This window comes from Megascapheus bottae, chromosome 1 (genome assembly GCF_031878675.1).
Source record: "Megascapheus bottae isolate mThoBot1 chromosome 1, mThoBot2.hap1, whole genome shotgun sequence".
Taxonomy (NCBI): Eukaryota; Metazoa; Chordata; class Mammalia; order Rodentia; family Geomyidae; genus Megascapheus; species Megascapheus bottae.
In genome coordinates, this window is record NC_143509.1 from 45,040,566 (window position 1) to 45,056,349 (window position 15,784).

General features: G+C 45.0%; 1 protein-coding gene across 2 annotated transcripts in view; it reads right to left on the reverse strand.

Annotated features, from left to right (window-relative positions):
- The window catches only part of Etv5 (ETS variant transcription factor 5), a 70,414-nt gene extending 56,163 nt beyond the window's left edge, over positions 1-14,251 (reverse strand). Inside the window, exons 1-5 of one of the 2 annotated variants that reach the window (XM_090343411.1) lie at positions 14,120-14,251; positions 10,360-10,477; positions 10,151-10,238; positions 10,012-10,059; positions 9,857-9,907 (exon numbers count right to left, since the gene is read on the reverse strand). In XM_090343411.1, the coding sequence (XP_090199537.1) occupies positions 9,857-9,907; positions 10,012-10,059; positions 10,151-10,238; positions 10,360-10,404 (232 nt within the window). In that variant the 5' untranslated portion in view covers positions 10,405-10,477; positions 14,120-14,251. Of the gene's footprint in view, positions 1-9,856; positions 9,908-10,011; positions 10,060-10,150; positions 10,239-10,359; positions 10,478-13,654; positions 13,821-14,119 lie in introns of those variants that run through there. The other variant, XM_090343401.1, reaches the window with a different exon arrangement.
- Between the last annotated feature and the right edge of the window lie 1,533 nt (positions 14,252-15,784).

Here is a 15,784-nt window from a genome sequence, read left to right on the forward strand (position 1 = left end):
TTTCCAAGGGAAGCTACACCACCTTTCTAATATTGCCTTTAGGCAGTCACAGTCTAAAAAGGGAGGGGGGTGGGGGAAACTCCAAGCTTTGTGGTCTGTAGCAGCCCTTCCTCAGAAACCAGGCCAAGCATCTGGCAGCTTGAGAGTTAAAGACAGCACTTAAAAGAAAACTCAAACCCCATTAAGCCAGGGATTGGAGAACAGGGAGCTGCAGGGAAGCCAAAGGAAACTAATTCTGGAGACTCTCCAAGCTGCCAATCACAAGCATATTTCTAACAGTCCCCATGTTGTTTGAGTTGGTTGTTTTTCCACAGGCTGCACAATGGGGTCTGGTTATTCATTGAAAAAGTCTGCAAGCGAGCCCCGCCCTCCATTCACGAGCAATTTGGAATGCCCCATTCAGGCAAGGGGGGAGGGGAGTCTGCAGCTCAGCTAGCTCAAACAGACCTAGCAGTGCCTAGCACCCAGCTGTCCCTACAGGGATACTTACTTGCCCAAGGCACTGGCTTTATGAAAAAAAATTCAGACACTGCTGGGGTTCGGGACCACTCTGCACCCATCCTAGAATCCCAATGGCCAGGACCAAGACTGAAATCTGCAAGGGTGCAAATCTGCTGAAAGTTAAGACTTGGGAAGTACTCTCTGGCCAAAGGGGAAAGGGAAAGGTAAAAGAAGTATCACCCCTTGTGGCTTCCAGCTGAGAGAACAGACTTTGCAGGGTTGGTTTGGGGTTGTTTTTTGTTTTTGGTTTTTTTTTTTTGCCCCAGGGCTGGGCTGATTTGCATGGGACAGCTCTCTCTGAAGCCAGTCCCTCTAGACTTTTTTAGCCATTCATCACCAGTAGCTGCCCCAGAAGCCTCCTGGCCTCTTCCCCAGGGAGAGGGCCTCTGGCAATACCAGGAGATTCTCTCTTGCAGAGGGAGTGACAAGCTAGCTCATCTTACTTTTTTTTCCTTGGCTCCTGAGTGGTTCAGAAAATACACTTCTAAAGGCCCAGGAGACATCAAAAAGGAAGAAATGTTCAAATCTGGGACTGGAGAGTAAAATTCATTCTAAGGCTTCAGAGAGTACAAAGCTAAAAAAACTGGTTTGGTTTCTTAGGAAGATTTTTTTAAAAAAATAAACCTTCATTAACTACCATGAGGGAGAACTGACAGAACCAGTCTGACAAGTAGACTTTATTTCATGAAAAAGTGTTTTTCTTTAAGAAAAGAAAACCCTAGAGACAACTTCCAGCTCATAGATTTTTTTTTTCCCTCCTTTTCACAACATACCTGGGTTGTTTACCTCTTTTCATTGCTGGCTCTATTCTCTGAGATCTTTCTGATCATAACTGTGCCTTGGCTGTTAGCAGGTCAGTCTCAATCTCCAAGCCCTTTAATACCAGATCTCAGTGTGTTGCACAGAATTTTCCCTATAGTTTCCACCTAAGCAAGAGAGCCTCCTTTGTCTACAAGAAATGGAGGGTGTATTTTTTATTTTTTTTTTGACAGTCCTGGGCTTGAACTCAGGGCCTGAGCACTGTTGTTGGGTTTTTTTCTTCAAGGCTAGAACCCTACCACCTTGAGCCATAGCACCACTTCCAGCTTTTTTTTTTTTTTAAATGTATGTGATACCAAGGAATCAACCCCAGGTCTTCCTGCATGCTAGGCAATCACTCTTACCACTAGGCCAAACTCCCGGCCCGTTTTGGTTATTTTTAATGGGGGGGAGGGGGGCTCTTCTTCCTTTAACATCTAGCTCATTGTCATCTACCTGCCAGGCCCAATCATGTACTTACATTGCAGTTATGACTTAGACACACACATGCATACTGACATTTCTCCTGTGTGCCATGCATACACACACTGGGACCTAATGTCTTGCCACTTTTTCAGGAGAGCCTGGATGGTAAGGACAATGATAGAAACTGACGACCAAAGCCTGTGTTAAATGAGCTTGATGAGTTCACAAAATAAATTTTTTAAAAAGCAACCTAATCCGGTAATGGCATCAGCAGGCCTGGCCCTCATCCAAGAGCTGGGAACTGCAACATGAGAAGACTGAGCAACTTGGATTCCAAGTGGAGAAGTACTGTGCGCCAGGGCACAGATGGGGCCCAAGCTGCCTCAAGGGCAGCCTTATGCCCGAGAGGGGGCTGTCAGTTTGAGGTTGGAAGTACTTTGCCACCATTAAACCCCAAGAAACTGTGGAGCAAACAGTTTCTGGGCAAAATAATAACAACAATATACCCTAACTTACCCCAGGCTCCAGTAAGTGATTTTTTTTTCCCCTCCTGGAGCTTAAACAAGGAGGGTACTACATGGTGTACAACTGGCAGATAATTCAAATTTTCAGCTTTCTCAAGCTAAGTGCTGTAACCTTGGAAAACTAGAGGCTTAAGAACAGAGGGTCAGTGGTAATTCCTGATTGACTGTCGGATTTTGTTAATTCTGGCACCTACACAAGTGATCTGCATAGCACAAATTAATCCTACCTCAAGTCTTAACCAAACACAAAAGAATAGAAATGGCTAATGGATTTTAAGAGCAAAGAAACGGAATTAAAACAAAAATCTGTTGGTTTGTTTTCTGCCCGTACTTGGGCTGGAACTCCAGGCCTGGCTGCTGTAGCTTTTTAAGTGAAGGCTAGTTCTCTACCACTTGAGCCACAGCTTCACTTTCCGCTTTTGGTGGTTAACAGATGAGTCTCATGGACTTTTGTTGCCTAGGCTGGCATCAAACTGTGATCATCAGACCTCAGCCTAATAAGTACTTAGGATTATAGCCATTGTGGAGGTTTTGTTTGTTTGTTTTTGCCAGTCCAGGGGCTTGAACTCAGGGCCTGGAGCCATGAGCTCCATGAGCTTTCTCAAGGCTAGCACACTATGACTTGAGCCATAACACCACTTCCTACATTTCTATGTATGTGGTACCAAGGACTCAAACCCAGAGCACCCTGCACGATAGGCAAGCACTCTACCACTAGGCCATGCTCCTGGCCCTGCCATTGTTTTAAATATGCCTAGCTGAACCAAAGTTAGGAGAAAGACTTTGTTAAACACTTAGCAAGTTTAGATTAATGGCCACTTTAGAACCCCTACTAGTCTCAAACTTGAGACTATAAAAGTCCATAAAAAAAAAAAAAGAATTTCAAATTATTTCACCTTCTCTGTGGTGAGCTGGCTAAAACCAAGTCACAATGCCAAACCTGGGGGCCAAGTCATCTTTCCATCTTGTTTTCCCTCACACTTTTTCCCTTCTCTCTCCCTGTCTTGAGGATGACTCACTCCAGCAAAGCACAAACTGGAGCCCTGACTTTGCCAGGCCTCTTCTTTTGAAGTTTCTAGTAGCTTTTTGTTTTGTTTTGTTACCTTTGGACCTGAAAAGATTTTAAGAAAAACTTTTTCAAATAGAAATGGCCCTAGACCACAGAGCAAGGAAGCATCAAAGTTTCATCACTCCCACCTGGGAGCTGATGATATCCTCTGTACAGAAGATAAGCACTGACTGCCACACTTATACTACCTCACATATTAAAACAGGAAAAGAAAAACCCAAAATTTAAAAAATAAAATAAAATATCCCAGTGGACTAATCATAGGATTGGATCAGCATGTTTCAGGCTCAAGGGCTATCCTCATGGTTAATCTTACTTCCCCCTACTGCAAAGAATTTATGAAAAGTTGATTTTATCAGTTAATTAGCTGGTCCTTAGGAAATTACTTGTACTTCCTCTAGTTTCTATTCTTTTTTAAAACAGATCTAAAAAGAACACTTCAAGCAAGGGAGAAAAGGGGTCATTTGTGTTTTAAAACAATTCTCTAAATTGTATTTTGATTCAGAGACCATGGATTTACCATCCTCACTCACAGGACTGAACCTAGGACCTCAAGAAGGCTAGGCATAGGCAAGCACTTGAGTCACATGCCCAATACAAGGTTGTAATTTTAAGATAGGATTCTTTCCGTGTTTTCTTAACATAAAAAATTTCAATTATTCAAGAAGTTAATTGACTGTTCACAATACTACCCTGAAAAAAATGACTGTTTCTGTTTGTTGGTTGATTGGTTTTGCCGCTCCTGGGGACTGAACTTAGGGCCTAAACACTGTCCTTAGATTTTCCTTAAGGCTAGTTCTCTACCACTTGAGCCACAGCACTACTTCTGGCTTTTCTATGCATATGGTTCTGAGGAATCAAACCTGAGTTTTCATAAATGCTAGGTAAGCACTCTACCACAAGGCCAAACTTCCAGCCCCATGTTTTTTTTGTTTGTTTGTTTGTTTTTTGGTTTTTGTTTTTTTTGCCAGTCCTAGGCTTGAGCTCAGGGCCTGAGCACTGTCCTTGGACTTTCTCAAGGCTAGAGCTCTACCACTTGAGCCTCAGCACCACTTCTGTCTTTTTTTTTCTATGTATGTGATACCAAGGAATCGAACCTGGGTTTTTGTGCATGCTAGGCAAGCACTCTACCACTAGGCCAAACTCCCAGCCCCCCAGCCCCATAGTTTTTAACTCAGAACTAAAATCCATACTAAGAATACAACTACAATGCATATAATCCTAGCTGTTCTAGAGGCTGAGATCTGAGGAGTTCAGTTTAAAGCCAGCCTAACCTGGCAGGAAAGTCTATGAGAAGCCGGAAAGAAACTTTGACTAAAGCACTAGACTTGAGTAGACAAAAAAACCTAACGGAAGCACTCAGGCTCTGAGTTCAAACCCCAGTATCAGCACACACACACACACATGCACCTAAGTAGCCAGTTCTGAAAAATAAATGTAACATCTATAACATCTACCCAACCCCACAATGAAGTGCTCCATTCCAGTTTTTGCTGATGGCTTTTTTAATTTTGTGCAAATATATAGTAAAGATGTACATGTATATGTACTAAACCAGATTCCTTGGTTTGATAGCTCTATTGGTTAATACATACTTGGTTCTATAGATATACACACAAATACATATCTACTTATTTATAAATACGTACACACATACACATGCTTTTATTTTACTGTATATGTATACTTATTTACTGTATATTTATACTCTGTGTATATTATGATACTATATATTTATACTGCAACTAATATCTTCAAGGAAACCACTTTTCACCATTTTTTTATATTTTATACCTCTTCCAAATCCTTAATGGAAAAACTCAAAGCTCCAAGACACATAATAACTTTCTCAGAATCATAGAAAGAAGAAAACTTAGGAGTTCAACTGGATAGCCAGACTCCCTAAGGCTTCTGAGTCTTCCCCAGGTATCTGAAACGGGTGAGAGCACCTTGAATGCAATAACCCCATTGTGTGGCTTGTTGAGTACTTTTTTAAGGGCAGAAACATTTTCCCCCATCTCGGCAAACCCCTGGTTGGTTTAGACAGCTCTCCAGACCTTTGGTAAGTTAGAGGTGGGGCAAGAGAATCTTATCTCCACAAGGGATCAGCAACTTAAACAACCTGGGATCTTCGGCGATAATGAGAGAACTCATGAGGGATAATAAGAAGCATTGGCAAATTCATGGGGCACATATTCTATTATCCTGAATTTGAGTTTTAAGAATTTCCACATAGGGGCTGTGGGCTCACACCTGTAATCTTAGCTATTCAGGAGGCTGAGATCTGAGAATCACAGCTCAAAGCTAGCCTGGGGAGAAAAAAATCCCTAAGGCTCTTGTTTCTAACCATCAAAAAGCTGGAAGTATAGCTGTGGCTCAACTTCAGCGGGAAAAGAAAAACTAAGTAACAGCACCTAGGCCCAGTGCTGGCAGGTAAAAAAAAAAAAGGTATTTCCAGGTAAGTGATCCTTGATTACTGTGAGGAGTATGTGTGCCCACACAGGTAGTGGAGTTTGAACTTGAGCCCTTGTGTGCTCGCTTGGCAATTATTTCCCTTAAGGCAGGTGCTCTCCCACAGGAGCCACACCTCTAACCTCAGCTAACTGATGATTAGAGATAAAGTGTCTCAGATCTCAGCCTCTGGACTGGTTTTGGTTATTGGTACCTAGCTACAGTCTATTTTTCTGAGAGGTAAAGGGAAAAATCTGTCAGCTAGAGATAAGCTGCACTTAATATGGTTTCATTTGTTTAAGTCACACTTTAAACGATTGATTTATTTTTTTTTCCAGGCCTAGGGCTTGAATTCAGGGCCTGAGCACTGTTCTTGGGCTTTCTCAAGGGTAGTGCTCTACCACTTGAGTCACCTTTTCCAGTTTTTTCTGTATATGTGATACCAAGGAATTGAACCCAGGGCTTTGTGCATGCTGGGCAAGCTACACTACCACTCAGCCACATTCCCGGCCCTACCATGGACTCTTATAGGTAAGAAACTTAAAGTCTGGAAACTTTCAAAACATAATTTCTTTAACAAAAAGCCATAATCTTCAAAATCAATATCCAAACACCATACCCACATTTTTCCTTTCCTACTTTTCATACCTATTCAGTTTCATCATGAAAATTTAAAGCCTTAATCACTGTTAGTAGGATAGGCTTACTATTGCCAGTAACCTTTGTTATAATTTTTCTTCTACACAAAGGAAAAAAATTGCTTTCACTGATAAATCTAGTGTTCCTATCATTGATTGGGTGATCCAAACCAGTGTTAAAGCTTCATTAATGCTGGTAGCTCACATCTCTAATCAGGAGACTGAGATGTGAGGATGCTGGTTAGAACTGAAACCAGCCAGGGCAGAAAGAAGTCTGAGAGACTCCGATCTCCAATTAACTACAAAAAGCCAGGAGCAGAGCTATTGCTCAAATGGTAAAGAGTACTAGCCTTGAGCAAAAAGAGCTCAGGGACAGAGCCCAGACCCTGAGTTCAAGCTCCAGGATCAGCACTTTTTTGAAATGTGAATGCTTTTCTTCTCTCTACTGGAAGCCATAGATTCTTCCAGGAGGATATATCTAGAGTGGGGCAGTCCTCCATATAAGGTTGTAAAAAGCGCACACTGAGAAGCTGCGGGCAATGCTGACTTGTCCCAGGCTTCCTTGATGTGAACCCTGATCTGCAGCCAAACATAGCAGCCTGAATGAAGGACTCCAGGCTGCGCCATCCCACACTTGAGCTCTTGCTTAACATCTGAAGTAGTTGCCTTATTTACAACAAGCCGTCCTCTCTCACTGTACTTTCAGAAGACTCAAATGGAAAAGAATTATCAGCAGGCTTTTTTAATGCTACTCAACCATCCATTTTATCCTTAAAACACTGTTAAGCTCAACCTTAAGGAGTTAAAGCAAAAAGCAAACAAACACAAACATACACACACACATACAACATACTTAGTGAACAGGGACATCTCCTCATAGCACCTCCTTTTAAGGTATTGTATTTTAATTAAAGAACTTAGCACATTCTATTCACTAAGCAGGAATTAAAAGAAGCCAAAATACATTTATTGATTTCTTCACTTTACTCTGTTCCCACAGATAAATATCTCCTCAAATACAAATCCTGTATACAGGCTGATTTCTTGCCCTGAAGACCACACAAGGGTTTTGGCATATGTAATCAGTCTGGATGTGGCCATCTCACTTCCCTTTTAACTTCTTTGGGTCACAAAGAAAGCAACACAAGTGTCATATAAGCATTTCAAAGAAACTCTACCAAGAAAGTCACCTCCAAAACAGACTATAGATTATGCTTCTCTGAGTAACAACCAGAAAGGCTCGGCCAAACTGTCAACACAGAACAAAGTTAAGATCAGTAGCACTGTCTTTCATCTTGCACGCATGTGCACTCTCTCTCTGTCTCTCTGTCTCTCTCTCTCTCACACACACACACACACACATTTGGGTTATCTTTAGCCTTTCAGTGGCAAGCTTCCCAATCACTTGAAAGCAATCAAAGGGCGATAATTAACAACCATTTCCTTTCATATAGAAAATATCCACAGCAAGCTGTGGCAAAGCTGAGGTAACCATGTATCTGTGGCTAACAGTCTATTCCCTTTTAAAGTTTTATGGCATTGTGCCTTAGACTTTAGGCCTATCATTAAAAAATACGTTTAGCTGCTACTCTTCTGTTCTTTCATTTAATTTTATAGATTTAGAATACATGGCTTTTACATACTCAAAGATCTTCTCTTCCCCCATGGCATTTTACACAGACACACACACACACACACACACACACACACACACACACACACACATAAAACAAAGCTGGGAAGAATTAGTTGGTGCAAAATGAGAAATCAAATCCTTGCCTGGCTCAGGTGCTTGCTATTATAAACTATGACTAAGAGACATGAATTTCTCTATGATGCAACTCTCAAGAGAGGCAGCATTTTCTCCGGGCCTCTCTTAAACCTGCTCATTCGCCAGTGACTAATGCTCTCTAGAGCAACACTGTGCTGCTCGAATTTCATCAGCCAGCCTTGTCCTTGATAACTCTGCCTGGACCATAAAAGCACTAAAACCTGTTGAGGACAGCCCCCCAAAATCAGGGCCCAGCTAACAATGCCCTTGCCAGCACCAGCACCAAGGGTTACTTTTGGAACTCCTCCTGGCATTTTATTATCTCAGGTAATGACCACTTAATGACCATTTTAAGCAGAAGATTTTACTTCTACTCTGAACAGTAAAACTGTAGCAACTACACCAAAAAAGTAAGAGCATCAAGTCACCCTGTACCTACCCTCCTTTTGTAACTTGTAAGAAACAAAACTGGGGGCCAGGAGTTTGGCCTAGTGGTAGAGTGCTTGCCTAGCATGCACAAAGACCTAGGTTCGATTCTGCCATACCATATACATAGAAAAAAGCCAGAAATGGTGTGGCTCAAGTAGTAGAGCTCTAGTCTTGAGAAAACTCATGGACAGTGCTCAGGCCCTGAGTTCAAACTCCAGGACTGACAAAGGGAGGGAGGGAGGGAGGGAGGGAGGGAGGGAGGGAGGGAGGGAGGGAGGGAGGGAAGGAGGGAAGGAAGGAAAAAATGAAACAAAACTGGAAGTGGAGCTGTGGTTCAGGTGGTAGAGTACTCGCTTTGTCAGGTCAGTGACCAGGCCCTGAGTTCAAGCACTTACCCTTCCCACCTCCTCCCCCACACACAGAAGAGGAAGAGGAGGAGGAGGAGGAGGAGGAGGAGGAGGAGGAGGAGGAGGAGGAGAAAATGCAACTGAGATGTTGGGTAAAACCATAATTAATGGAGTTTTCTATTAACTATCTTCTAGACAATGTCAGATTTATCAAAGAAAAAACCTCCTCCACCAGAGCATGCTAGGCACCAAACCCAAGACCTTGTACATGCTAAGCCAGTGCTCTAAGAGGGAGGCTATATCCCCAGTCCAAAGGCTTAACTTATCAAAACAACAAAAAAAAAAGCTAAGAAAGTGGATGAATAATACATAAGATGTTTGGTCTAACATCATATATCTTTGTAATTTCAAGCTTCAAGCTTGGTAGTATTTTAAAGTAAAAAAAACTTAACCTGTAATTATATTCAGTAAATCTTGCCTACAAAGAATAGAAGTGCTTCAGAAATAATTTCAATATGGAACGCAAGTTTAGGATTCATTCTGAATAATTGAAGTAAATTACATGTACATCACTGTCCAAATCTGTTGCCTAACACTGAAGAATATTCGAGACACAATTAACTGGAACTTTTTTCTGGTGGGTCATGGCACTTGAACTCTGGGCCTGGGCACTGTCCCTGATCTCTTCAGCTCAAGGCTACCACCCTACCCCCCTTAAGCCACAGCCCCACTTTCCATGTTCCAGTAATTAACTGGAGAAAAGAATCTCCCATTCGTTAGTGCCTGGGCTAACTTTGAATAGAGATCCTCAGATCTCAGCCTCTGGAGTAGGTAGGATTACAGGCCCGAGCCCCCCAAGACCAATTTAAGATCAAGTATATCACCATTAGAAAGGTACTTACAGTTATCAGACTGAAAATCTGGGACAAACTGTTCATCATCAGGAACTTGTGCTGGAAAAGAGATTTAAAAAAAACAAAACTTTAGACCTTTACATTTTATTAAAAAGCACAGTAAAAATGTTTTATATGGAAAATGGGATAGTCAAGAAACTTGCCTTCAGCTAACCAAGCCTCTTGAAGCTGACTGAGATCCTGAAACAATTCTGGAATTTAAAAAAAAAGAGAATGAAGGGATATTTTTCTGCTAGGGAAAAGAGAAGTCTAGAAGCTACTAGGAGGAGAAAGCTTCCCTACCTTCAGAATCATGAGCCAGATCTGTGTCCAAAAATTTCCTCTTTCTGTCACTCACAGGTCGCCCCCGACATTCCTCTGATCGAGATTTCTGAAAGAAGCCAACAGACCCAAGACTCAAGTGTAGTAAAGTGGTCCAAAGGGAGTGGAATCAAACTATAGAGGGATAACCAAAAAAAAAAAAAAAAAAATCAAAAGCCATAGAAACTTACCCCTGGGACCATAAAAGGGACTTGCTGATCATAAAACCCATCCATGGTGCTTTCAATGTCTCTTTTATCACTTTGAGAAGTTTCAGCATTGAGCAATTTCTGAGAGAAGAGAGATCTCCTGTAATAAGAATTTGGGAGATTTTAGCTGAGTAGGGAAGAGAGAGAAAATTAAATCACTTTGTAGTGGTTATTCTTTAGGGCTTGATCGTAAGGTCACTACCTTGATCTTGTAAAGCCCACTCTTAAGTAACCAAATAGTAAGCTTTAGACTGATAGTATGAAAAAGTCATGACAAGCCAGGTACTGGTGCTCTGGCCTGTAATCCTAGCCACTCAGGAGGCTGAGATCTGAGGATCTAGTTTCAAAGCCAGCCAGGGCCAAAAGTCTGGGAAACTCCTATCTCCAATTAACCACCAGAAAACCGGAAGTGGCATTGAGGCTCAAAGTGTGCAGTGCTAGCTTTGAGCTGAAGAGCTCAGGGACAGCGCCCAAGCCCAGAGTTAAAGCTCCATGACCAACAACAACAAAAAATTTCACAATGTACTCAGGGTCAAGTTCATTTAACCACACACAATTTTTTTTATCATTAAAATTGGTACTTATCATTTTCTTATCATTAAGATAGTGGTACTGCCAGTCTCCTACAAAAGAACAACACACACACATACACACACCCCAAAAGACACATATACTCACACACACACAAAAACCCCACAACTTATTTTCGTAATAAAAAAAGTGATATCCAGCCAGACTCCAGAAAGCCTGTAATCCTAGCTACTCCAGAGGCTGAGATCTGAGGACCAGTTCAAAGCCAGCCCAAGCAGATTCTATCCTCGAGATTCTATCATGAATTACCCAGCAGAAAGCCAGAAGTGGAAGTGTGGCTCAAGGGGGCAGAGTGCCAGCCCTGAGTGAAAAAGCAAGCAAATATGGTGCTCAAGCCCCAGTACTGGGGTGGTTGGAGAAACACAGGAATTTCTAGTTCTTGGTACAGAAGATTCTCCAGGACCTTTTGTAGAGGTTTTTTGTTTGTTTGTTTTTTTGAGATAACTTTGACAGTGCAGTGACAGGAAGTAGAGAAACTGGGTCTAAGTTTTCCAAGTTACTGGAAATTAAAAATCTGACACACACTGTTTCTAAAAGTATTTTTTAGGTCGGTGGTAAAAACTGTGTATGGCACCAGAAATAAATGGTTTAGAAGTATACGTTCATATCACATACTCTCTCTCTTCACTAAAATCCTAAACCTTCTGTCTGTCCAAACAGGTGTGTGAGTCTCTTATGTCATAAATATCTCCATAACAACTAAAGATATATCTTCAACTTTTAAAGAGCTATCTATGAAAAGCAATGAGGAAAGAAAACTAAATTCCACTGTACATAGTTTAAATGCATCTGTACCAAAGACCTTTTATTTAAAAAAAAAAAAAGCATTAAAAGCAAAAGATTCATGGAAAGAAAATTCAGCTTGTTTTTTACAGCTGACTCAAACTTCCCCCCAAAGAAATATATATATATATATATATATGGGCCCCAAAAGAAATATATATGTATTCATATATTATGCATATAACTCATTTCTGCACTGGTAGGTGTCCTGGTTGAAGTCACAAGTGAGGAGAGAAATTAAGTAACCATTTTAGGAAAGTGCCACCTTCCTAAACACTTTTAGTCTCCAAATGAAAACCAATTAGGTCAACAAAAAGGGGAGTCTTTTACTCTCACTCCATCTTTCAACAACACAAAATGCATAAAGAAGAATTTCTTTAACTTTTATATACACACTTTGAACAGGGCACTTTTTCTTCCAGTGGACATTTCCATCCAATTTGTTTTTCACACTGTGTGAAACATATCCAATTTTCATAAGCCAGCAGGATATAAGAAAACACTTCACCCTGTCTCTTTCTCAGCACTTGGCCCAAGTAATCAGATATTTTCAAAGTCAAAGGCGAGTGGAGCAAAATAGCACAGCTCATAACTTCCTAGAAAAACACTCCTGCCAGCCCGAATGCCTTCCAAATAAGCGCAAAAACGTTCAGAAGAAAGCTTCTCACGCAAATGTCACCCAACATGCACACAAAATCTCAGCAGCCTTAGCACTGAGTTCAAGTACAATCAAAACTCTCTATCGACTTTAAAATAAAATAAAAAATCGTGGCCTTAGAAATGCCGTGAGGGAGAGGGCAGGAGACGAGGAAACCCGCGGGTGCGGTATTTTCGGCACACGATGAAAGTACTTCATCCCCGAAGAGCAAAGACATCTTCTCAAAAATGCAATAAAAAGAAACTGCCGTAAGCGAATTCAAAAGCAACTCTGCGGATCTTTCAGGCAGCTCTGAGTAGAAGGGCTGGAAACATTGTGTTCAAAGTATTCACTTAAAGCCTAAAGGGAAGGCTCGAGTTCATCCAGGAGTTTCAACCACTTCCTTTGTGGGGCCCCCCGCCTCCCCACTCCCGCCCCACCCCCACTTTCCCAGGTGCCCCCAGGAAAACTTCACCCCGCCGCGGCGTCGCGGTGGAAGCCCCTCCCCTGTGGCGCGCAGCGGGCCTGGTTTTATGAATGGGAGAGCGAGCCGCGGCCGCCACCTCAGGTAGAGGCTGTAACTGGATCCCCAGCGCAGGGCCCCATTCACAAAACAAGACACACTTCCACCCAATTCCCAGCCTTCCCCATTCATGAAAACTCCTTCAGCTGCGCCCCCGCCCCCACTGCACGCCCAGCGCCTCGGAGCAGGCCCCTCACCCAGCGTTTTGGGAAGCAAGCTCAAAGCTTCATTCACAAAAAAGGGGAGGGGGGGGAGGAGGATAGGAAAAAAAAAAAGCCGCAGGGAGCAGCGAGCCAACCAAAGAAACCCGCTTCATTCATAAAAGTCATCCACATTCATAAAAACGAGGTGCGGCGTCAGGCGCAGCCAGCCACTTCCAATCCCCTCCCAAGCCTGAACATCTTTCTGACACCCCCCCCCCTCCCGGATCAGAAATCGGGGCCCCACCCCCCATCCCTGAAAACGCAGCCAGATCCTGAATCCGGCGCGAGGCTCCGGCATCAACCCGTCCAGCTCCACACCCCGTTCCTTCCCCAACCATCCCCAGGCCGCTGTTGTAGCGCTCCCCGTTTTTTCTTCCCCCTCCGGAGTCGCCGCCCGATGCCCTCAGCCTGCTTGGTGGGTGAGAACGGGGGTTGGGGGGGGGACTGGATGTCCACTTTCCCCAATACGAAACTTGCAAGGCCTGAATAAGTTCCCGGCCGACCCCCAGCCCGCAGACTGCACACGCCGGCATCGTTTACCTCCTCTCTCGATCACGGTGGGGGGGATCTCAAGTACTCCCCCTTCGGACTGCTTCCCGCCCCCTCCTCCCAAATGCAAAGCTCCGCCAAGCGTCTCTTCTCGCGAGCCTCCCCAAGTCCCTCCGGGGTTTTCGGATCTCTAGAGACTAATAAAGCCCCGCAACTCTGCGCCCCCCATTCTCCACCCCGGAGCCCCGCACCCCGCGCTCCGGCGTGCCTCCCCCGCGATGTGCGGAAACCCGTGCTCCTGGAGCTCCGGAACCGTTAGCCCGACGCCTCCCGGGAACCGGACCGGGCCCTGGGGGGAGGGGGGATACAGCCTCTGGCGGGGCTCAGCGCAGATGTGCAGCCCGACTTTGAGGATGGCGAATGAGCCCGTGAACTCTGGTTACCTGGGCCTTTCAGACCCGTCGCAGAACGTCTTGCCTAAGGTCCCCCCCCACTCCTCCCGCAACGCCCCCTCACCTGAGGCAGCAGCCCTCCTCCCCTCGCAGCGGCCCGGGCGGTGCTGGCGCGCTCACGCACGCGTGCACCGGGCCTGGGCGCCTAGGCGACTGGCCGGACCGAACCGCTCCAGAGACCGAGAACCGCTCGGCACACCAGCGGCTGGACTCTGCGCTTCAGCTGCCAACCAGGCTGGAGCGCTGGCCCGGCCCCCCCGCCGTCCCTGGCTCCGCCCGTCGCCATTGGCCCACGGCCCTAGCCCAGACTCGTTCCCATTGGTCAGCAGCTGTTCCCGCGGCTGTCCATCACTTCTTGTTTACCCTGTCTTCGGACAAATCCAACCAAGCCGCCCCAGCAACTCCGGCCCCCATTGGTATAGGGTCGGTCTTTCTCCACCCACTCAGGGGTCTGTTTTACATAATTTATGCACCGGGGGACATTGGCCAATCAGCACAAGCTTGTTTATATAATGAATGTAAGGACGTTTTTCATTCATAAAAAACGCGACCTGAGGTGTGGGGGGGGGGAAGCTTAGCTGAGTCAGTGAAGCACTTAAAGGGGCCGAGGCTGAGGGGAGCCGCGCTGGCTTCCCGGCCTCACCCCACCTCGCTGGTCTCTCCCTTCCACCCTAACACGGCTCTTTCCCCTTCCTCTCTCGCCCCTGCTTCTCCCTCAGCCACGCCACGGGCCAGGATCGGCTCGCTTGGCGCCAGACGTTCGCAACTGCAGCACCAAGCAAACTTATCATTTTAGAATTCAGGCGAGAGAAATTCGTCATTCCACAGGGAAACTCGCTGACCGACCCGGGCGTTCGGCCCGCAGAAACACAGAAAACGGAAACGGAACCCTCTAATCCTCGTTACCTTTATAGGAGAGGCCTTAATTTCTTTTCACCGGGTTTCCAGTGGAAAGAAGAAGCAGTTATCTCCCTGGAAAGTCGAAGCTCGCAGAGATTCGAGTTCCTATTTTACATTGGCAAGGCCCAAGGCCCAGCCAGATCCCCTTCTCTCCTGTTGAACTGCAGCCTGCAGTAAAACCCACTCCTTGCGAGTGGGTTCTGGCGAGACAAAGGGGTCGCTGCTCAGTGGAATTCTCTCCGCGGACAGCCGGGGCCGGAGAACTCAGGAAACAAATCCCTCTCGGAGAAGCGGGCTGAGTTAGACCTTCCCTCCCCGCGCCTCGTTTTCCGTTTAAGTGCAGAATGCAAGATGGTGAACTTACAGATTAGCTCGTGCGCAGCTGGGGACGAGGAGAAGCCAGCTCAGTTTGCCACACGAGAGGACACAAACGACAATTGCTGAAATTCTTAACGGGGCGTTCCGGGGAAACAAACAAGCAATCCCTCTCTACTCCTTCCCCTGAAGGTCTTACGAATGGATCGCTCTCCTACTAGTGGGATTTCTGCTCTCATCTCACCATGTGTCCTGCCCCTCGCCCCCGTGTGTGTCAGAGCTGGGGAGAAAAGATGCCCAACATTAAGAAGGCCCCCTAGCAAAGAGTAGCTAACCCTGGAGACTGCCCCATCCCGCATGGTGGGGAATGCAGGCGGGATTTTTAGGGAGGGGACAACAAGAAAGAAAAGAAATTAAGTCAAACTAGGCACTAGTGGCGCACACTTGTAATCCCTAGCTATTCAGGAGAGTGAAGACTGGGGGCATCAAGGTTCAAGCTCAGGTAGAGCAAGAA